This window comes from Microtus oregoni, unplaced genomic scaffold (assembly GCF_018167655.1).
Source record: "Microtus oregoni isolate MIOR12 unplaced genomic scaffold, Mior012 000038F_ref0000394, whole genome shotgun sequence".
In the NCBI taxonomy this organism is placed as follows: domain Eukaryota; kingdom Metazoa; phylum Chordata; class Mammalia; order Rodentia; family Cricetidae; genus Microtus; species Microtus oregoni.
In genome coordinates, this window is record NW_024543097.1 from 22636435 (window position 1) to 22660361 (window position 23927).

Genomic DNA, 23927 nt, shown 5'->3' on the forward strand with positions numbered 1-23927 from the left:
TCTTTTTTCTTTCCTTCTTGTTATAAATGGAAAGAAGAATTTGATGAAATAGTGATTTCCCCATGCAGTCAGATGTTTTCTTCTGTCTCATAATAGAGAAGTCTGCATAATGGTATGGCCCTGGTTTGGACCAGGGTAGGCTCCCTGTGATCATGACATGATGTTTGAGCTCTCGTGGTTATAAGGGGATGGATGAGATAGCTTTCTCGAGCATTCTAATTAGGGAATATCCTAGAAGAATGTGCTTTATCAGAACCGTAGGTAATTTTTTTTGTTTGTTTAAAGTTTTTGGTTGGTTTGTCTTCTAACAGGCCTCAGCAACTGTTACCATTCCTAAAGAGCACCATCGCTTTGTCATTGGCAAAAACGGAGAGAAACTGCAAGATTTAGAACTAAAAACTGCAACCAAAATCCAGATCCCACGCCCAGATGACCCCAGTAATCAGATCAAGATCACTGGCACCAAAGAAGGCATCGAGAAAGCTCGCCATGAGGTCCTTCTCATCTCTGCTGAGCAGGTGAGCCCTCTGAATGGTCTGAACCCCTGCACTCTGCAACATACCCAGCACCAGCCTTGTTTCTAGTGTGCTACCACTTTCAAAACGAACTAGAGGCGCCGTGTATATGTGAGGCCTTGACTGTGACTTTGGCTGTTCCAAGGTGTTCTTATCAGTCAGTTCATTCTGCCCTTTCCAGGACAAGCGTGCTGTAGAGAGGCTTGAAGTGGAGAAGGCCTTCCATCCCTTCATCGCTGGGCCGTACAATAGACTTGTGGGCGAGATCATGCAGGAAACAGGAACACGCATCAACATCCCTCCACCCAGTGTTAACCGGACAGAAATTGTCTTCACTGGAGAGAAAGAGCAGCTGGCTCAGGCTGTGGCTCGTATTAAGAAGATTTATGAAGAAAAGGTGCAGTATGAAGGTGGCAGAACTGGGGGACAAGAACAGTTAATGGGATTTTAGTGTGCACCCTTTTGCCCTTGAGCACAAAGCTTAGTATCTGTGTTCAGTACTTGGTGGCTACAATTCCCTACTGTAGGGTATGCTGTAGGCTGGTGTCCTGGTGTTCTCTGTGTGTCCTTTCTCAGTATCTGTGACCACACTGGTAGGTTGCTGCCATAGGATCGGCGCATACTTTTTAGAGGTGACTTGTAGCTTATTCTGACTTTGAGGTATGAAACCTTTTCCTTATTTGGAAAAAGTAGGGTGGGAGTATAGTTCTGTGGTGGAGCACACTTGTCTAACAAGGAAAAGGCCCTAGGTCAAATCCCCAACACCTCAAAGAAAAAAAAAGAGAAGGAAAACGGGGAAAGCATTTATTTACTCAAGTGTTCAGGGTTGACATTAACATCCTTGAAGGTGACCAGACTTGGGAAGTCCAGACACCTGAGAAGTAGAATTTCTGGGGGAGCTGGTTATAGTCTTCACTTATTGAGAACCACATCTAGGTCCCCAGCTGGCTTTGTTGGTAGTGACAGACTGTCCATACTGCCTGTGTCTCCTATCTCTCCTGCTGACTACCTTTATGGTGCTCTTCATTAGAAGAAGAAGACTACAACCATTGCGGTGGAAGTGAAGAAATCTCAGCACAAGTATGTTATTGGGCCGAAAGGCAATTCATTGCAAGAGATCCTGGAAAGAACTGGAGTTTCTGTTGAGATTCCACCCTCAGACAGCATCTCCGAAACTGTGATACTTCGTGGAGAGCCTGAAAAGTTGGGACAGGCATTGACTGAAGTCTATGCCAAGGTAATTCCCTCTAAGTGTGCTTTGATAATTTCTGGGGGCCCATTATGGACTGGCTGTTTGTTGGTATAACCTGGAGACCCAGACACAGTCAAATGTGTCAAATTGGGGGTGGGGGGACGGAGACACTCACCACTGAATTCTTTGTGTGTTCATGTGCATGTGTATGTAGAGGCCAGAAGACTGTCTTAGGTCATCACTCAGGAGGTGAGACAGTCTGTTGACATAGAACGTGACACAAGCCCCAGATGCTTTACTTCCACTATTCTACTAGTATGATTACAAACATGCATTACCCTGTCCATCTCTTGGGACCAAAATAGGTCCCTGAGCTCACACAACAAGTACTCCTGACTGAGCTGTGTCCCCAACCCCACCTCTACTTTTTTACATGAGCAGTTTGATAGCTTTGGAGCCTGTCCTGGAACTTGCTCTGTAGATCAAGCTGACCTTAAACTCACTTAGATCCACCTGCCTCTGCCTCCCTAGTGCTCGAATTAAAGCCATCACCACTTGGCGACTTTTTGTTTGTTTTTATATAAGGTCTGACTGTTAGACCAGGCTAAAACTCTTAAAACATCTCCCTGCCTCAGTGTCTTCACTGCTAGGATTAAGGGAATGCACCATCACACCTGATTTGACCTTTGTTTTAACATAAAGTCTACAGACCCATAACTGTTTTTCTGTTTTTGTCGTAGGCCAACAGTTTTACTGTTTCCTCAGTCTCTGCCCCTTCCTGGCTTCACCGTTTCATCATTGGTAAGAAAGGGCAGAACCTGGCCAAAATCACTCAGCAAATGCCAAAGGTAGGAAAACATTTTTAACCTGGTATTTTGAAACTGCCTGTCATGATTTTGTTTTTGCTATTTGTCTTGTGGGTGCTTTGAAGACTATAGAACAATATCAAGCTTCAGTTACCCTGTTGATACAGTCAGCTTCCACTAATAACTATGGGAAAAGCATGATAAAGGTCTTTAGGTATATGTATCATTTTCCCATCTTTAACCAGAGACTGAAGAAGGGCACTAAAAAGAAATCCCACACTAGCTCAGAACTGAGTATAATAAAGGATTATTTAGGGGTAGACTCACAGATCACTAGCCTCCTCATGAGCAAGGAACAGGAACTGAATCACACCGCCGGGAGAGCGCAAATGTGTGCTTTACATCAGCATATATAATATAAGAGGCCACACCCAAGTGGGCGGGTAACTTAAAGGCTACTGGCTATAGGAATTCCTACAGCAAGAGATGGTTTTTTCATTAATAGGTTTAATAAGTGTCTTAACTGAATTTAGTAATTATGTTATGATTTCATAATGATTTGAAGAGCAACACTTGGAAAGGGACTTAAGTGTGTCATCATCTGTCTTATACTGTTGTCCTTACCAAGAGGCAGCAGAGAACTTTATTCCTAGTTTGTTGACATGAGTATTGTTTGCCTTACCTGTCATTTCAGTCTTTCTAGCCTAAGAATCACTAATGATTTACTTAGATGTAGGCAGACTGCTCTCCCTTTCCAACTACCTTACCCATTGTGTGTTACAAACAGCACAAGATACTGACCTGCTCAAGTGAAAAGTGAGTTTTATTCCATCACTTCGTTTTCAGAACGTTTGTCCTGGGGCTGAGTAAATATCTTAGCCACTAAGACATTTGCTGAGAAAGTATGAAGACAAGAATGTGGATCCTCAGAATTCCTATACAGGCCATCGAGGCATGGCAGCAGTTCCTATAATTCTAGTCTCAGAAGGTAGAAACAGGATCCTCAGAGCAAGCTCTGGGTTTATTGAGAGACCCTGCCTCTTGAATAAGGTGGAGGAATCATCAAGGATGCTTCCTGACATCCTTCAGGTCTCTACAGACATATACTCACATGGGTTTATACACAAAAATGAAGTAAAGAAAACAAACAGATACTGTCTTTGCCATCTTTTTCTCTTTATACAATCAAAGTGAAGTCTGCCTTCCAAAAAGGAAAACAATTCCTGAGACCATGAACAGTGGTGATGTCTGTACATACTGAGGGCAAGCACACTGTGAAGGGCTTCCCAGCTCCTAGTCTCAGCAAAAAGAAGGTATATCAGAGCTTGGGCCATGATGTATAGTGCCATCCTTCAACCCTTCATTTCAGTTCTTTGTGTTGGTGGATGAGCCCTTACTACCTGTGCAGTACATAGCAACTGTGTTATTTGGCCTTGGCCGTTCCTTCTCTCATTTTGGTCTGGTAGGTTCACATTGAGTTCACAGAAGGTGAGGACAAGATCACCCTGGAGGGCCCCACGGAGGATGTGAGTGTAGCCCAAGAACAGATTGAAGGAATGGTCAAAGACCTGGTAAGTAGAACATTGCTGGTTACAGAGAAGGCTCTGTCTGGTAGGGTGGAGACAGGTAGAAGTCTTGTCATTCGGGACTTACATGGGTGTCATGGTGATGGAAGCGTAGCCTTGTTGTGTGTGTAATGGGTTCTGAAACACAAGATGACTGAGGTCCCCTGGGTGAAAGAAACTATTTTGAGGTTGGGACCTTGGAGGGTGCAGCAATTCTTGGTTGTTGAGATAGGGTAAGTCTTGCTGGGTACGTGGTGGTACAGATGGGTCTCTGAGTTGGAGGCCAGCATGGTCTACATAAAAAGTTCCAAGACATCCAGGGCTACATAGAGAAACTTTGTCTCCAAAAAAAAACCAAAAAAAACAGAGAAAGGGCAAGAAGTATTCATCTGTTTAACTTATGCTTCCCTTGTAGATTAATCGGATGGACTATGTAGAAATCAACATCGACCACAAATTTCACAGACACCTCATTGGAAAGAGTGGAGCCAACAGTGAGTAAGGCTGATGGGTGGTGGCGGAGCTCTAATACACTGAAGCCCTGAGAAGGAGAACCTCAATGCTGAGGACCCGCATGGGTTTCCTGCGTTAGCCTCCTGGGTGCTGGGTGCTGCTGTGAATAGAAATTTGATTCTGCAGCTTCGTACATTTTCCTAAAGAAACTGCCTTTCCCTTTTGCCCAAGATAAATTGTCACTTTCAGAATCAGCCCTCTCTAGCTAGAGATTGTATTTTTACTTTTCATGCAGTCTGCTTTACTTAGCCCACCAGTGTTTGTGGGACTCTAATAGTTACCTTCCCAGACATGCACCCAAGTCGTTCGCTCAGGAGTTTTGTTAAGTGAGTAGTAGTAGTCATACACTGTCTAAAGATTGGGGTTTGTGTGGTGTTTGTTTGTTTGTTTGTTTGGTTGGTTGGTTGGTTGGTTGGTTGGTTTGGTTTGGTTTGTTCTTTCTGTACAGGGTTTCTCTGTGTAACAGTCTTGGCTGTTCTGGAACTTTGTCGACACTTTAAGGCGTGTGCCGCCACACCCAACCTTCAAGCTCGGGTTTGAATTTGTTGATTGAGATTACAGGAAGAGCACAAGAATGCACTGACCAGCCAGGCGTGGGGGGTGCACACCTTTAATTCCTGCAGAGGCAGGTAGACCTCTGTTGAGTTCAAGGCCAGCCTGGTCTAAGACAAGAGCTAGTTCTGGGACAGGCTCCAAAGCTACAGAGAAACCTTAGTAATGTGTTAAAGTGAACCACACACACAAAGATTGATAGGTTGAGGGATAGAAATGAAATCTAGGCCCTTGAAAGTACTAGGCCAAAGAATCCTCTACCCCCCAGATAGGATATCTATATTGCCTAATTGAATTCATGATCTTTCTGCCTCAGGGTCCTGAGAGCCGGGATTACAGTGTATGTCAGGACTCAGGTTCTTTTTTAATCCATCTTTTCTGTATGACTACTCATAACACATGTTAGCATATTCTTGAAACAACTCCATGGTACAGGGGTTCAACAAATCCTTTTGCATTTCATTTTGACTTGGACCCATTCATTATGTTTTTGTTGCTTGTAAATATAAGCCTCTCTGCTCCAGTGATGGGTGAATGATGCATTCTCTTTGGTAGTTTCGATTCTGTGCCATTTCATGACCGTGATAATTCCCCAGCTAAATGACCTCAGTTGGCACTTATTTCACATGCAGCTTGAACCTTGTATGTGCACACCAGGAACTTGGTTTTATGGTTTTGCTTTTTGTTTTAGTTGACTGTAGAGTTTACTTAATAGAAATAGGTTGATTTCTCCTTACTAGGAGTCACAGAACTATAGTATGGTCAAAAAGCGATAGTCTACCAGTTAGAAACCTTCATTTTCTTCTATATTCTGAAATCTGCTACTTATTTCCCCAACCCACCCCATCTCTTATTCTTGAATTTAACCTGGAACAGCTGGTCACATCAGTCCCTACCAGATTACTTTCTCTGATCATATACTGTCTGTGGAGCCCATCTTGGGCTTTGGTTTTTCTGACTGTACAATGGACAGTTCTTGAATGGGGTTATCATGTTCTGTCCAGAGAACATGATGGAAGATTTTTGCAAATTTTGCCAAACAACTCTGTTCTGCTAAAGGTGTAGTCTCCTAGCATATTACCCCCAAAACCATGATTCCTTGAGGGACCCCACACTAAATGGCCCTAGTATGGTGGTACACTCAGGAGACAGAGGCAGATAGATCTCTGAGTTGGAGGCCAGCCAGGGATGTTTAACGAGACTCTGACTTTGCCAGGGCAAATCAGGTCCCTTCAATGACTATGTCCTTATTCAAAAAATGTAATTTGTGGGCTGGAGAGATGGCTCAGAGGTTAAGAGCATTGTCTGCTCTTCCAAAGGTCCTGAGTTCAATTTCCAGCAACCACATGGTGGCTCACAACCATCTGTAATGGGGTCTGGTGCCCTCTTCTGGTCTTCAGGCATACACACAGACAGAATATTGTATACATAATAAATAAATAAATATTTTAAAAAAAATGTAATTTGCTACCTGAATTGTAGATTCCAAAATTACTTGCATATTAGTATTACCTGTGATAATATAGATAGTCTAAGACCATATGTATACTCAAGACCAGCTATGTTTCATACTAATTAACACTGGTCATAATTAATTTGAAGCTCTTACTACAGTTGCAGCTTCTATTCAAGGCTGGAAGACAATGCCCTAGAAACTTTGCTATCTGATAGAGAGCTCAATCAGGTTTTTTGTGGTTTTGCTTTTGTTTTTTAGACACTACAAATTTTAATTAATGGGAATGACTCAATAGCATATTGAAGCTTGGTCCTTATCCCCTTGGTTGTTGGTCATTAGTAGGCCATTATACCTTTTGTGTTGAAAATGTGTTTGTATTTCTTTTTGTCCTAAGTCAACAGAATCAAAGACCAGTACAAGGTGTCTGTGCGCATCCCGCCTGACAGCGAGAAGAGTAACCTGATCCGGATTGAGGGAGATCCACAGGGCGTGCAGCAGGCCAAGCGGGAACTGCTGGAGCTCGCCTCTCGAATGGTAAGCCAAGGATCCAGACCATGCTCAAGAGTGCTGGCTTGTGCCTGTTGGCTGCCACTAAGGAAAAGTATTGTTGGTTCTAGAGCCATGCTCTGCTACCTTCTCAGATCACCAGCAAGGCTTGTGTCTCTTGACCCCCGAGTGTCAGAGAACAGAGGTCCCATGTGCCTGGCTGTCGTTTCTAAACTTGAACGTCACTACAGTCTCACTCCCTGTGGGCCTGAGGCATCCAGTAATGAGGATCATGCTTCAGTGATTCCTGACTGGCTGCACATGCAAGTTACTGGCGTGATAAAGATCTGATAACTATGTCTTACTGTGTTCATGTTCTTATCCTAGTTCCCACACTCGGAACCTCAAATTGGAACAAATGTTTTATGGGGAGTGGTTCTTTATTTTCTGTAACCTAAGGTCTAGCCTTTGGCTTTCCTCTGACATTCCTGGGCTCAGTCTCCAGGCCAGGGTCTGCTGTTGGCATCCTTGCCTCCTGCCTTGTGAACCTTGCCTTGGAGTGTGTTCTGCCTATTCTTGAATCACTGTCATCAGATCCTCCAGAATTCCTGAAAATGTTTTATAGGCTGACGGTGTTCTTCCTATATTCCATCACTGCCTGCTGTTCTTGCTTGTGGGCAGTAGAGGACATTGAGACTGGTGTGGATTCAGTGACCTGTGATAAGGCATTCTTTCCTAATTATCCATGTAGGGTATGTGGTCCAAGTCCATTGTACTCAAGGAATGCTTCCGTGCTATGTGGGATGTTGTAGTTCTGGTGGAAATACATGCTTCATGCTCATTTTAGGGATTAGTGCTACTGTGACTGCACTCAGGGCTGAAGGGCTAGCCCTGCAGTCCATTCTTTAACTATGCTGTTTAGGAAGATAGCTCACCAGCAGCATAACGTAATTTGAAAGATTAAGCAGGTATCCTAGAATAGGCACCCCTGGAGACATGTTGTTTCTGGGGGCTGCCACCGACAGCTACCCGGGCACCACCTCATGGTTTTTGAGGCGTTAGTAGTAGCCTCTTGTGATTAATGGCTTCATCCACTTTAATTGTATTTTAGGAAAATGAGCGTACCAAGGATCTAATCATTGAGCAAAGATTTCATCGCACAATCATTGGGCAGAAAGGTGAACGGATTCGTGAAATTCGTGACAAATTCCCAGAGGTAAAGCTTTCCCCAAAGCACTCTCCCTTCTTTTTCACCTTCTGTTTTTTTTTGGGGGGGGGTTGATTTTTGTTTGTATGCTTGTTTTTTGTTTTCTTGTTATTTGGAATCAAACCCCCCAGGGCCTTGTACAGTCAACTGAACTACACTGCCAACCCCAAAAGCATTCTCTGACTTCTGGGAGTGATGATAATCTTCGCTTAAGGAATTGTCAGTATTTCACTTTAAAAACGTAGACGCTTATAGGCATACATACCACAATGGATATCTAGTTTGAGGTCAGGGAGCAACTTTCAGGAGTTAGTTCTCTTCTATGTGAGTTCTGAACTCAGATCATCAGCCTTGGTGGCAAGCACCCTTCCCCATTGATCCATCTTGCTGTCCCCAAAGTTTAGTATTACAGTAATTATACACTGTCCCCTGTGATTTGTTTTAGGTTATCATCAACTTTCCAGACCCAGCACAAAAAAGTGATATTGTGCAACTCAGAGGCCCCAAGAATGAGGTGGAAAAATGCACTAAGTACATGCAGAAGATGGTTGCGGACCTGGTAGGTGACTGTATGCACCCTCTGGGGTTGGGGAGCAGAGCTCTCACAGTCCCTGCAGGAGTTCTGCCTTTAGGGGTGGTCTGCTGTGTCAGGGGCTTGGAACAAAGTGGTGGTAGCACCTCTCTCAGTGCCTTGGTGTTTAGTTTTCACTTTTGGAAATTATCAGCTTGTTTGTGGTGGAATTAAATTGAACCGGAAAGGGAGCTATAATTGAACCTATCTGTAATCCTAGCTTTCAGAAGCAGAGTCAGGAGGATCTTGAATTCAAGGCCATACTAGCTACATATTAAGAACCTGACTCCAAAATGAGAAGGGGAAAGAAAAATAATTAGGGGGCCTGGAGGGATGGCTCAGTGTTAAGAACACTGAGCTCTTTTAGAGGACCTAGGTTCAATTCCCAGCACCCATATGGCAGCTCACAACTGTCTGTAATTCCAGTTCCAGGGGACCTGACACCTATGGCAAAACACTAATGCACATAAAATAAAAATAAGTAAATTTTAAAAAATAATAATTGTAAAAATACAATAAGCTGAAAGGTTTAGAAAGTGTGAACAGGGGATTGATGGTCACATGAGGGGTTCCATTGTAGTTTCTGTCTCTCCTGAAAGTTACCATTGAACAATTGCCATGATGCTACTAGATGCTATGCTTCGTAGGGTACCAAGGCTGACAAGCCTTGACATCAATTGTTGCTGAAGCTATATAGACAGACTTGTTTGTATCTGTATTGAAGAGCTACAGTCTTTGAACTGCCACTTTATAAAGGGACTTTCTGTAAATTGATATGCCAAGTTAATTGGATGGTGAACAGTTTATCTAATTTTTCCTTAAGTAGGTGGTGGGGGAGTAGGCACTTTCTGTTTGCCAACAGTACGTACTTGAGTTCATGTAGCTTTGAGGGATAAATAGGAGACATCATCCTCTGTCTGGCATGAATAGTTATTGTGCCATTCTCTTGTCTTTAAGGTGGAAAATAGCTATTCAATTTCTGTGCCGATCTTCAAACAGTTTCACAAGAATATCATTGGGAAAGGAGGCGCAAACATTAAAAAGGTGATCAATTCATCTTGCCCAGCCCTAAAACCTTTGTGGATTAAAAGGAGGAACTGACCTTCCTTCCCAGCCCTGTGCTCAAGTGTGTCTACTGTAGGAAAACTGTTTATCTTGTATGCATCTCCTTTAGATTCGTGAAGAAAGCAACACCAAGATTGACCTTCCTGCAGAGAACAGCAACTCTGAGACCATTGTCATCACTGGCAAGAGAGCCAACTGTGAAGCTGCCCGGAGCCGGATTCTGTCTATCCAGAAAGATCTGGTAATGGGAGATGTTTCTTGGTGGAACTCCTTATCCATTTCCTATGTTGTAAAATCTGGGCTCGGCTTTAAACCTGGAAAGTGTTAATCATGTGATCAGCAGCTCTCTACTTCTGTTTCTTAATTCTTGTTTACTTGGCACTGCAGCAATGATGCCGTTTGTCCTCGTGTTTGGCCCAGTGCTACTTTAGTAGATTTGTTTTTTTGAGACAGCTTTCTCTGTCTAGTCCTGGCTGTCTTGGAATTCACTTGGTAGACCAGGCTGGCTTCAAACTAAGAGATCCACCTGCCTCTGCCTCCAGAGTGCTGGGATTAAAGGTGTACCAACATAACTACCACCCTGCATAGACATTTCCCTTTTGTTAATTTTTATGCCACTTGAATATCATTTCCAGAGCTGGAGAGATGGCTCAATGGATAAAATACTCACTGAGCAAACTTGAGGACATGAATCTCAGAAATCATGTTGAAACCAGGCTCAGTAGTATACGTCTGTGATTACAGTGTGTGGACATACATGGATATGGAACTGAAGACAAGAGAATCCCCAGAATCTGATAGACTAGCCAACTTAACATATGTAGTAGATAAAAAGAGGCCCTCTCTCACACAAGGGGGAAGATGAGGATGATACACCCAAGATTGTTCTCAGACATATACATAAGGTTTAAAAAGGAAAGCAAACTGTATCTCAAAGTGCCCACCGAATTTTGTTTAGCTTTTAAAAAATGAACATGCTATAAGTTAGAAATGTTTTCATTGTGCAGTTTGGTAATCTTGGTATGTATACACTCCTGGAATCATCTTACTGTGTGACTTCTCCTAGGGAGACCTATCTTTTCATACTAGATAGGGCACAAAGAACACAACAAAGTAACCAGTACACCAAAGTCCAATTTGGTAACCCAGTGAGTTTATTGGTCATTTTACAGAACATAGATGAGAGGTTAGTTACAGCTACATGGGTGATCTCTCGTGAAAGCATCGTCCCTGAACCTCAATGTACTACTTGGAGACATCTTAGACAGTTGGAAACTTCCTCTCTCTGCAATTATTACTTCATGTATAACTGTGGGGAGGGTCTTTGTGGATCTTTAAGTTTCGAGACCTTTCCAAGACTTTGGAGGGGTTTTTAATTCCTAAACTTTATAAATTTAATTTACTTGATGAGACGGGAACCTTCTCCAGAAGAGAACTTGCTTTTGTTTGTAGACTGGGTCTGACTACTTAGCCTTGCTTGGCCTGGAACTCAACAGAGACCCATCTGCCTCTACTTGGGACAAAAGTTATGTGCCACTACACCCAGCCTAGAGAGATTAATTCGGAAATCATTATACAGCACATCCCCATAAGTCAAATTAGTGTCTAATTATTGTTGCATGCTTTCATATACTTTTGAACTTTAAGTTACTAGGAAACCATTTACTCCTTTCGGGTTGTTAGACAATATCACACCTGACTGTATCTAGTTTATGTCCAAGTACCTTCTGCTGAAGTTGACGCATTGAGTACTGTGATAGTCTTCCAGAAACTCGGCACCATGTCATCTACTGAAGGTGGTACTCTGGGCTATGACTGGGATACAGGCACCATCCCTTTCAGTCCTAGGTTCCTCCTCTGCCCAGGGTAATGTGTGTGTAGACCAGTATTTGAGTGGCCTCTATTTCTCAGATTTGTTAATCCATGCTTCCCCCTTTAGACTCTGGTCTGTGTAATCAAACAGCCTCATCCCTGGGTGATAGCTGTTTCCTCACTTCTTGTGACTTAGCTTGCCTGTTTCTCATCACCAGTGTCTTTAAAATACTTTTCTGGGTAAAGAGTAGATTCAGTCTTTATTTCATCTTGATCAAAATCAGAATCTTGGTTTTGATAAGAAAATTTGTCTCAAGACATATTCATCTGCCAGCCACCTGCAGAATTGACTAAAGCAACAGGTCCAGCATTGCATAGTCTAAAGTCATGGCTTTCCTATTATGCTCTTTATGCCTTCCTGCTGCCCTAAACTCAGCACGCCATCCTGTTTCTTCAAACATCCTCAAGCTGGAGCTGCATTCTTTTCTTGTGGGCTTTTCTCACCACACAAATTGTAACTTCCATTTAATGTTGTATTTGATTTCAGGCCAACATAGCTGAGGTGGAGGTCTCAATCCCTGCCAAACTTCACAACTCTCTCATTGGCACAAAGGGCCGTCTGATCCGCTCCATTATGGAGGAATGTGGTGGAGTCCACATCCACTTTCCTGTGGAGGGTTCTGGAAGTGACACGGTTGTCATCAGGGGTCCGTCCTCAGATGTAGAGAAGGCCAAGAAGCAGCTCCTGCATCTGGCTGAGGAGAAGGTGAGTCACTGCTGACACTCCCTTTGTCAGTCTGGAAAGTCTTAAGTGTTCTTCCCTTGTGGCAGGTCAGAAAACAACTTTAATAGGCACTTGTGTGTACAAATGTCCACACATAGGAGCAGAAGGTAGTACTTTGAATCACTAAGGTGGTGGGTTAAGGGGAAGCAGTTAACATTTCAGAATGGATTAAAATATGATTTACCGTAGAACTCAAAGTTCTTTTATCTGTAGTTCTGAGATTTGACCAAGACAGTCCTCTAACCGCCACTGCCATCAATTTATTAACTACCACCTTTTTCCAAAAACTCTCCATTGGTCCTTCTGTCAATCCCCCCAGGGGCTGGTGTGGTGCAACATGCAGAGGCAGACACATCTCTAACTTCCAGGCCAATAAGGGGTACATAGTAAGAGCTGTCTCAAAAAAACTAAGCAAACAAAATCTCAGTCTGAATATAGACCTTTCTACTTGGACAGAACCACAGGTTTGGGATGGCCAGCCTTACAGACCGGGATGTCAGCTGATGGGGACTCCTTCCTTCAAGTGTAGTTTCTCTTAATTTGTAATTATCGAGGTGAGGAGCACAATAGGGATAGCTTGGTGGTTAAGTACTGATGGACTAGGGACGTGGCTTACCACAAACCATTAATTAGGATTGGAGTTTGGATCCTCAGAACCCGTATAAAAGCCAGATGGATATGGTAGCCCATCTATATCTTAATTCTTGGGCAGCAGAGCAAGATGGCTAGTCACGGGCTGCAGAGATGGCTGAGAGGTTAAGAGCACTGACTGTTCTTCTAGAGGTCCAGAGTTCAATTCCCAGCAAACACATGGTGGCTCATAACCATCTGTAATGATCTGGTGGCTTCTGGCCTGCAGGTATAATATAAAGTAGAGGGTAATTAAACACTCAATGTTGAGCCTAAAAACACACACACCCTAAAAAAAAATTTTTTTTTATTAAAATTTGCTTGAGCTAGCCGGGCAGAGGTGACGCATGTCTTAACCCCAGCATTTGGGAGGCAGATGTAGGCAGATCACAGTAAATTGCCTGGTCTACAAAGTTAGTTCCAGGGGGGAAAAAATTTGCTTGGACTGTTCTGATCTTTTGTTTTTCTACATGGATTCAACTATTATCTCTGTTTTTAGTGATACTATAAATAGGTATTTTTAATTTTCTGTGGTTGACATGTAGAAATATATTTATTTATACATACTAAATACTTATCAATTCTCATAATGTCTTGGCACATTTCTGTCTTGTATGTAAAACTCACAGGTCTGTGAGTAGGCACATTAGTTTTTAAATAATGTTGATTATGAACATCTTTATCCAAGGAGTAATCAATTTTTATGGTAATATTTGGTGAAGTCTTCTTCCTCATATTCTTCATGCTGTGGGCCAGGTGGCATTTCCAAAGGCAGGCAGGCTGTAATCTGCCAGGCACACACCTGTAAAGAGATCACAGTGTCCAGCTTTTGCTGTGCCCTGCTTTGTTGGTGCAAAACAAGGGCTTTGGGCTACCGTTAGTTGAGGGCCCTGTCTCTGCTGTGACCTTTATGGCTGGTGGTTCTCCAGACTTGAGCTGGTGAGTTGCTGTTGTATATTGGCTAGTCTGTGGTGCTGGGAAGGAACAGGGCTGGCCTTTGGAACATTTGATGTGTTTGATCTGGAAGAATATGAAAAAGTGGGAGAGCCATGGCCCAGTAAACCCTGCTCTCCTCAGGGCTTGCACTGTGCCTGTTTGCCCCCACACATTAGCACACCTCTAGTGGGTAACAAATGGCTTGGAGAAGTTTAGTCATTGCTGATAACTAACTGGACCAGAGTTATTTCTGTATTTTTCTGATGGTTGTGGAGAAAGATGACTGTCTAGGTGTTCTTGTGTGGGGTGTAAGATGTGATAATTCTATTGGGTGTGGGGTGTTAATAAAACACAGGACACTGAAAATGCATAAGGAGAGGCCACCCTACTTCTCAGATCTCGTACACTGTGGCCCAGGCAGGCTGTGAGGAGCAGACATATATGTAATTTATTTCTGCAGCAAACCAAGAGTTTTACTGTGGACATCCGAGCCAAGCCAGAATATCACAAATTCCTCATTGGCAAAGGGGGAGGTAAAATCCGAAAGGTACGTGACAGTACTGGAGCCCGCATCATATTCCCAGCTGCTGAGGATAAGGACCAGGACCTGATCACAATCATAGGAAAAGAGGATGCTGTCCGTGAGGCCCAGAAGGAGCTAGAAGCACTGATCCAGAACCTGGTAAGTTGCAGGCCTTAGCTGTCAGTGCTGCTCATGCTATGGTAGGAGAGTAGATCTTCTTCAGTTCCTTTCTTCACTGCAGGATAATGTGGTTGAAGACTACATGCTGGTGGATCCCAAGCACCACCGCCATTTTGTTATCCGAAGAGGACAGGTTTTGCGAGAGATCGCTGAAGAATATGGAGGGGTGATGGTCAGCTTCCCACGCTCTGGCACACAGAGTGACAAAGTCACCCTCAAGGGTGCCAAGGACTGTGTGGAGGCAGCCAAAAAGCGCATCCAGGAAATCATTGAAGATCTGGTGAGCACCCGGGGGCTCTGATTGGACTCTGATTACCTTTGTGTGTCCGTGAATCCCACCAAGACTGTCCTGAGAGTGTCCCCTTCTTCACATGTCTTATAGTCTTCCTTGCAAGGCCTTATGCCCCCTCTGCTAATAGTCAGCTGATGTCTGTCTGATGTGACTGCCCACCAGCAAACAGTGTCTCATGGGCAGCTTGCTTCAGTGAGGCAACACTTGTATGTAAGGCAGGTATTATATATTTATATGAGTCTGTGTAATAAAAACTTTACGTGGGTTGTGGGTATCTTTTTTACTAGAATCCATTGCAGGAGGCCAGCCCCCCTACCCTGTGTACCCCTCCACCCACTCATGCTGGGATCTCTAGGTTCCCTTCATAAAAGGTGGTGTGAACTAGTAGGGAAGATGGGTAGGGAGAAGGCTATACAGTGACTTGTATTTGACCTTTGTTCGTTCTTGTGTCTACCTTCAGGAAGCTCAAGTGACGGTGGAATGTGCTATTCCCCAGAAATTCCATCGATCTGTCATGGGCCCCAAAGGTTCAAGAATCCAGCAGATCACTAGGGACTACAATGTTCAAATTAAGTTCCCAGACAGAGAGGAGAACCCAGGTGGGTCTACTTAAGCTTAGCTCTGGTGATCACATTGGTGGTGACCATCACTACCCATGGTGCTGTCAAATGAGTCAAATGGTGGTTCTTTCTTGCCTATTGTTTCGGCACTGGAATGGTGCTCGAATGCTAGCATGGATTTCATCCTCCTGGTCTGTAAAGATAGGATAAGACCCGTAAAAGGGCCAGGAGCTTCCTTTGTCTTACCTAGGAAACTGCTGAGTCTAGTTCCACTCTTTTCTAGGACACTACTTTGAGTAGTAGAGCGGTGTCTGCTCAGCCGTAAAGAACCCTGTGTGCGTATATGCATGCACTCTGCAGATAGATCCTCTCCAAGCCTCTTACCTCTGCCCGGGGGCACCGTTAAAGTACCCCATATCTCTTCCAGAAAGGCCTTAAGCCTAACAATGCTTGTTCTACTTGGGTAGTTGGTAATAGGAGACTTTGGTTGAAGACAAGAAGAGTTAAATGTGGTCCATTGCCAACGAAGTGTCATGTATGAACTTTGCCTGTTTTGCGTGTGTGAAACACAGGGTGTGGGCTTTAGTACTGATGAGTCCTGGTTAATCTGCATGATCTAGAAACACCCTGCACCCTGTTGTATATTTACTACTGTCATTGGCTTGGTGTCCATGGCATTTGTCCAGTCCATTTTCCTAAGGATGCAGGCCACTTATTAGGAATCTTGACCATACTGCTCTTTGGATTTCAAAGCTGAGTAATCTGTTTTCAGCAGTTTAGTGTTGAAACACTTACCAGAGGAAAAAGTGCATGGAATAGCATAATGAGCTGTAGTGTGTTTTCTTAGCCGTCCCCATCCCCCAATTATCAATACATTTTCTAATTTTGAGTATGCATTTATACAATTATTTTATCAGTGAATGTTTCCTAAGAACCTTTGACTTAACCTTGGCATGTTCATCAAGATCACGTCTAGTATCACAGAGCTATTACATAATTTATAGTGTGTCTTCAGAGCTACCCTCTCCTAGAATTCCAGTTGATGGCTCTTTCATTATTTGTTTATTCTATTAGCTCACTTTGAAGCATGGGTTAATATTATCTGGGTATTTACAAGATAATATTATCTGGGTATTTACACCTTGCTTGTGTCCTAGTGACATGCCCCTTTATTTGGGCTTTTTCTTTCTGGCATGAGGAACTATCATGGGCCTATCTTGGCCTCTTCTTTTTGTCATTGGTAAATCTCTGAAATCCTGCCATCCCTGTCCAGAGCTAGGTTACTTGAATTGAATTGTACGTACCAGTGTTGGGTAGTGAGTGCTGCATCACAGCTTCCCCAGCGTTCAGACTTCTGCTCGCCTGTGACTCACATGTGTATGTGATTTATACCTCTGCAGTTGTCAACTAGGCTTTTCCCTTTATTCCTAGTTCACAGTGTGGAGCCTTCCATCCAAGAAAATGGAGATGAGGCTGGAGAGGGCAGAGAGACCAAAGAGACTGACCCTGGCTCTCCCAGGAGGTGTGACATCATAATCATTTCTGGCCGGAAAGAGAAATGCGAGGCTGCCAAGGAAGCCCTGGAGGTGCGTTTGCCTCACTCTTTCTCTTCCTTGGTGGTTCAGACTCTGCCCGGGTGGCAGCAGACCGTAGATCCTACCATTTCAGTCCCCAAAGTGCAAGCATTTGCTCTATGCCTTTCTTCGCTGCTCACACAGCCCAGGGAGGCCATTTCTTTTCACCAGGACTCAGGATTCTATAGTTTACTCCCTGTCAGCAGTGTTAGGGCCTAGCCTCTTGGGCCATAGCCATGGCGTCTGTAAAAGGATCTCGTTAGTGGGTGGATGTGAACTCATCCAGACAATGCCTGCATGGCAGTATCTGTTGACTGGTAGTGGTGGGTGCCATGCAGGAGCAAAGACTAAGGAGTGTTAGACCATAAATGTGGGAATTGAGTGCAGATAACTGGTCCACCTGTCCAGGAGACTCCCTTGCAACCCACACAGGCTTTGGCGAAGTTGTCACAATCACAGAGGCATGTCAGAAGTTGGGCCTTAGTATACTGTGTCTTCCCAGTGGGCCTTGGCCTGCTAAATGCCAAAGTATAGGTGCAAGAGTAAATCCTCTCTGCCAGCATTACCTTAGACTGTACTCCCTGTCCTTTCTTTTCATTGAGCATTGAGATCTATGTAGACTGTTGATCTGAAGCTCATGATTTCTACCTAATTTCTACCATTGTTCTTCTAGGCACTGGTTCCAGTCACCATTGAGGTAGAGGTACCCTTTGATCTTCACCGTTATATCATTGGGCAGAAAGGAAGTGGAATCCGCAAGATGATGGATGAGTTTGAGGTAAACCATGTTTACTGGGTGCTATACTATGTGGGGACTGTTATCTGGAGAAAAACCCATGGCTCTCTGAGTGCTCCTGTCTTTCATCAACTCATATTGGCTCTGCCTCCGTTGTTTTGTTAAGTCAACCACTGTCCTTCCTCCCAGTCTCCCTCAAATTCCCCAAGGCAGGTGAGCATCACCCCCTTTCCATCTTGGTCCTCTAGACATCGTTGGCTCTGTTGTGACAGGTGAATATACATGTACCAGCTCCCGAACTGCAGTCAGACATCATCGCCATCACTGGCCTTGCAGCAAATTTGGACAGGGCTAAGACGGGGCTACTGGATCGAGTAAAGGAGCTACAGGCTGAGCAGGAAGATCGGGTGAGCCAGAATGAGGCTGCCGGGCTGGGCTGGGGTAGGAAACAGTCTAGTTCAGAGCCTATTTCAGACGATAGGGCAGGAGGCCAAGCCAGGTGTCACTGCTGTTTTGTCAGAATCTGGTGGTCCTGCTATGAAAAGGCTAAAAGCTCAGAGTTTCCGTTACTCCCCAAATCAAGAGAAATATTTTGATGTATCAGCTTCTACAGAAAGTATAGAAGATAGTGCCTCATCTCAGGGACAAGTAGCTCGCGCCTGTGCCTCTGGCAGGGTGCTCTGTAAAGAGTTTTGAGTGCTGCTGGGAGTTGGGCGTGGTCTGGGAACGTGGAATGTCACTCTGGGAACTGGCCCTTTGTCGGGAGAGTTGTGTGTGAGTGCACATGTGTGGGCAGTCCCGTGGTAGCACAGCTCAGAGGCTTGTGCACATTATGGCTGCTGTGATACATCTCTAGCCTTGGGCTATGGAGGTCCTGAACGATCTCTCTGCCATTTTCAATGCTGGCTTACAAAATATTGGCACAGGGTGGGCTATTTAACATTCCCTGTGAGAGATCCTTTAGCCCATCCCCCAAATATGGTTCCAAACAGAAAATGTCTTGGCCTCTTCTATATGCCAGCCCTAAAAGACCTAGAAGATTTCATTCAAACTGATTCATCAAATCCCTGGTTCATAAATCAGAAAGCAAGAATAAAACTTCAGAAGCAATTATATACTAGGTGAGGCATGAACAAGATCTCTAGTTCTATAGCAGGAACGAAGCAATACGTAGTTCTTCTGGACCCCAGGGTTAAATTAAAGGCCTCTGCTCGTTAGAGTTTCTGGCTTATGTTTTTTTTTAATATTTATTTATTTATTATGTATACAATGTTCTGTCTGTGTGTATGCCTGCAGACCAGAAGAGGGCACCAGATTTTTTTTTTAATATTTATTTATTTATTATGTATACAATGTTCTGTCTGTGTGTATGCCTGAAGACCAGAAGAGGGCACCAGACCTCATTACAGATGGTTGTGAGCCACCATGTGGTAGCTGGGAATTGAACTCAGGACCTTTGGAAGAGCAGGCAATGCTCTTAACCGCTGAGCCATCTCTCCAGCCCCCTCTGGCTTACGTTTTAAAGATCAGGCTGGACCTGGGCAGGAGTGGTAATTCCATCACTGAGGGGCTGGATCTCTGAGTTCAAGGCCAACCTTGAAAAACAAACAAATCAGGCTGGAAATGGTACCTGAGTACTAGTGGCTTAGTTTTAAATATAAGTGCTCATACTCATGAGCTCTCTCTCTCCCTATCCCCTTTTCTCTCCCTGCCTCCCCCACCCCCTCCTCCCCAACCACCCTATCCTCTGCCTCATTTTCACTTCATTGTAGGCTTTAAGGAGTTTTAAGCTGAGCGTCACTGTAGACCCCAAATACCATCCCAAAATTATCGGGAGAAAGGGTGCAGTGATCACCCAGATCCGCTTAGAACATGAGGTGAACATCCAGTTTCCTGATAAAGATGATGGGAACCAGGTAAGATGACCATCTAAAAGGTTGTAGCTAGAACACTTGGGCAGGTAGAATCTTGTTGACCCTTGCCTTGACCTGGGTTTTGTTTTTGTTGAAGATGATGTTTTTGAGACCAGGTCTCTATGTAGCCTTGGCTGTCCCGAAACTCAGTATGGAGAATAGGCTTATGTGGGATATTTGATAGCACTGCGAAACTCCAAGACTGTTAATAAATTAGTTAACCTTGAATCATGGGGTGGAGCCGTAGAGAGTATGGAGCACTCAGGAAGATGGAGAGAGAGGCACAGAAAGGAGCAGGGAGGGACTTAGAGGCTCTTAAGGCCTTTTAGGTTTGGGACGAGTGGAGATATGCTCTCTTGCTGGTCTCCAGCCAAAAAGGAAGGTCAGCTGGTTGCTTCTCAGCTTCTCTGATCTAGCAGGTTTTCACCCCAATATCTGACTTTCAAGTCTTTATCGACTTAGATTTAAAACAACAGGCTAGCATTGAAATCACATGGATCTGCCTCCTGAGTGCTGGGATTAAAGGCGTGCACTACCATGCTCTGCTTGACTTGGAAGTTATACTTAGGCAGATTTGTCAAGTGGGAAACAAGTGGATCTGTTAGAGGGACAACGGTGTGAGACTCTGACTTCAGCTCAAGCTATGAACCAGGGCCTAGTAGTTGTCAGCTTTGTGCTTCCTCGATTATTATCTGAGCAGTTCTAAATTCCCTGTGCCTACTTTGGCACTCCTGACAGCCAAGCCCTGTACCTCCAGCTGGTTCCTCCTTGAGCCATCATGCCTACATATGTGCACACTATGTCTACCAGTGCCAAGAGTTTGTGGCCAGGCTCCATTGAACCTGAAAGCAGAAGGATAAAAGCCAGCCCAATCTAGATTCTCTGCATTCCCCATTCCATTAGCCATGGTCCCTGATGAGCTCTGCGCAGCCTCCTGTTATACATAAAAGAATGTGAAGGGTAACTCATCTCCTCACTTGGTTCCATCCTGGTGGACACACAGTCCATTCCACCTCACCTCCAAGTTTGCTTATTGCCCTCAGCTATGAGTTCAGTCCTTCCTTATTATTGGCTACCATGTCCATACTGGGAATTGAACTAGGGCCCTCTGGAAGAGCAGCCAGTGCTCTTAACAGCTCAGTTATCTCTACAGCCCTCAATTTGGAGATATTATATTAATATATAATTATTATATATATTAATATCTCCAAATATATATGTCCCCAAATGGGGGGGGGCATAGTGAGGACAACGGATTTTATACATGTGTATATATAAATCATCAAAAAATATATAGTTTGTTGTCCTCACCATGCCTAATCTCCCATCAGATTCCCTGTAACTACTAATATTTTTAGGGGTTGATTCACCATTTTGACTTAACTAATCTGTGCGCCTAGTAGGGTAGAGCAGATGCATCTCTTTATATAGGGCACACATATGCCATAGGGTGTGTGTAGAGGTCAGTTTGTTTCCTTCTACCATGTAGGTCTCTAAGATTGAACTCACTGGGTTTGGCAGCAAGCACCTTTACACACTGAGCCATCTTACCAGCCACAATCTCTTTAAACCCACAGCTTTTTCCTGTGAGAGTTGCACTTGCAGAACTGATTCTGTGGAGTGTGCTGACCATGGCCATGGCATGCCTGTTTTGGGTGAACCTTAATTGGATCCGCTGCCTAGCTTTACCCTTAGTCTGGACAGGAAGTTCTTAGTCTGCTGCCTCTCCCCTTGTTCCTAGATCTCTTGCTTCCCTCCCAGGCTGGATCTTTCTGCCTCCTAATGTTAACTCCAGGTATTTGTTACTTGTGTAGTCTCTCTGTGTTCTGTCCTTTTATTTGGGGCCTATTGTCCAGGAAATGAAAACACTGCTGCTGTTTCGTTCCCACATGTCCTTCTGTTGCTCAAATCTGGAGGCCTGAGCTGGTGGGTTTTGAGTGAGCAGAGAGGACTCTAAAGGTCCTGGACACCTCCAAAGCAGGTTAAGAAGCTGGGAACTTTGTCAATAGTCCCCAGCCTTGTGCCTGCTTTCTTGAAGCCACCTACTGGTACTTCTCCATCTTCATCATCAGGTGTCCTTCCTAGCCTTGTCCTTTTTTTGATTTTTTTTTTCTTACATTTCCCACATGTACATGTGTGTATGTACATGTGCATACAAATGTGTCCACCCCACCCCCACAGCACACACATGGAGATCAGAGAACAGCTTGAGGGAGTGGTTTTTTTCCTTCCACCATCTTCGTTTGGGGGATCAGACTCAGGTTGTCAGATTTGGTAGCAAGCACCTTTATCCACTGAGCCCTCACACTAGCCCTCCTTTCTGTCCCTTACGGGGGTTTGGGAAGGAATAAGTGCTTAATGGATGTTAACTCTGGGTGGTTGTTTTTGGGTGTATGAATGTTTCGCCAGTATGTAGTACCCAAGGAGACCAGAAGAGATGTGGAGCTGTGGGTGATGTTTGTAGCTCTGTGGGAGCTGGTTACCAAACCCAGGCCATCTATGAAAGCAGTGAGCCATAGCTCCAGCCCCAAGTTTTAATTTTTAGCTTTAATTATGTGTATTTGTGTATGGGCTCATGAGTACAGGTATCCACAGAAGCCAGAAGAGGGCATCAGACCTCCTGGAGCTAAAGTCACAGGCACTTATGCGCTGCCTGACATGGGTGCTGGGAATTGGCTAAGAACTATGGTCCTCTGCAAGTATGGCAAGCATCTTAATTGCAGAGTCATCCTTCCAGCCCTTAACCTGTGGTTTACATCAGCCACCTGATGTGTTTCGACCTTATTCTGAGAGAATGACTCTCTCCCCTAAGGTGTGGTCTGATGAAGAACCGCCATCCACACACCTGCCGTATATCATTTCCTCAGGTCAGCCTACTCGCAGCACACTGCTGATCCTGGGCGTCCCAGGAGAGTCACTCTCCTCTCTGACTGACTTCTCCTTTTTAAGCCTCAGGATCAAATCACCATCACAGGGTATGAGAAGAACACTGAAGCTGCCCGTGACGCTATCTTGAAAATTGTGGGTGAGCTTGAGCAGATGGTTTCTGAGGATGTCCCATTGGACCACCGTGTGCATGCCCGCATCATTGGTGCCCGAGGCAAAGCCATCCGGAAAATCATGGATGAGTTCAAGGTGAGTCCAGACAAAGCCAACTGAAGCACAAGATTGAGAATGCCCATCCTTCCCAGGGCACTGGCAACCTGCATACTCCTACCTGTACTACTGACCACACGGAGCTAGGAGGGAATGGGTATTTGGTTCTAAGGTATTAGGATCAGAGCCCCTGCAAGCTGCAGGTCAGTGTTGTACTCTGACGTCATTGGTAAGTACAATAATGAGGGCTCACAGAAGGGCAGAGTCATCAGGCTATCTGCCATGCTCTTCTGCAAGGTGGGACTATCAGGCACACACTCAGTGCCTTTTGTCCTCAGGAAACCAGGCGGTCCGGCAGGATGATGCATGTGACTGCCTCAAGTGAAGAATCCTAAAACCCGACTTCCTAAAATTTTCCTGAATTCACTGACTAAGAATAGAAGTATGATGGTGAACTTTGGTCTAGAGTCCTCCCTTTAATGCCCTTTGACATTTGCTTCTTCCAGGTGGACATTCGCTTCCCACAGAGTGGAGCTCCAGACCCCAATTGCGTCACTGTGACAGGACTCCCGGAGAATGTGGAGGAAGCTATCGACCACATCCTCAACCTAGAGGAGGAATATGTGAGTCCTGTGCAGGCAGGATCTAGGGGGCCCTCAGCCCAGGCTGGGCTCTGAAGCATCCTGTCCCTTGATTAGTTGGAGGCCTGGCTATAATCCTGTGACAACCAAGCATGGGCAGGGGCAAGTGGGTGGGTGGGTGGCCCTGTGGTATCTAGCAAAATGGTCAGCTGGCTATCTGTAGCTGACCAACACCACATTCTCTGCCATGCAGCTGGCTGATGTGGTGGACAGTGAGGCGCTGCAGGTTTACATGAAGCCCCCAGCACATGAAGAATCCAAGGCACCATCCAAAGGCTTTGTGGTGCGAGATGCTCCCTGGACCTCCAACAGCAGTGAGAAG

At 44.6% G+C, this 23927-nt stretch overlaps 1 protein-coding gene across 2 annotated transcripts in view; it reads left to right on the forward strand.

Moving 5' to 3' along the window:
* Positions 1-23927, forward strand: part of LOC121433404 (vigilin) — a 77023-nt gene that overhangs the window by 52468 nt on the left and 628 nt on the right. For both annotated transcript variants that reach the window (XM_041631776.1, XM_041631775.1), the window contains exons 6-27: positions 312-518; positions 697-912; positions 1546-1752; positions 2448-2555; positions 3980-4084; positions 4494-4572; positions 6994-7133; positions 8197-8301; positions 8738-8851; positions 9821-9907; positions 10038-10169; positions 12288-12506; positions 14551-14772; positions 14855-15073; positions 15546-15684; positions 17077-17231; positions 17893-17997; positions 18228-18362; positions 19728-19871; positions 22818-23003; positions 23471-23587; positions 23799-23927. In XM_041631776.1, the coding sequence (XP_041487710.1) occupies positions 312-518; positions 697-912; positions 1546-1752; positions 2448-2555; positions 3980-4084; positions 4494-4572; positions 6994-7133; positions 8197-8301; positions 8738-8851; positions 9821-9907; positions 10038-10169; positions 12288-12506; positions 14551-14772; positions 14855-15073; positions 15546-15684; positions 17077-17231; positions 17893-17997; positions 18228-18362; positions 19728-19871; positions 22818-23003; positions 23471-23587; positions 23799-23927 (3270 nt within the window). The remainder of the gene's footprint in view (positions 1-311; positions 519-696; positions 913-1545; positions 1753-2447; positions 2556-3979; positions 4085-4493; positions 4573-6993; positions 7134-8196; positions 8302-8737; positions 8852-9820; positions 9908-10037; positions 10170-12287; positions 12507-14550; positions 14773-14854; positions 15074-15545; positions 15685-17076; positions 17232-17892; positions 17998-18227; positions 18363-19727; positions 19872-22817; positions 23004-23470; positions 23588-23798) is intronic.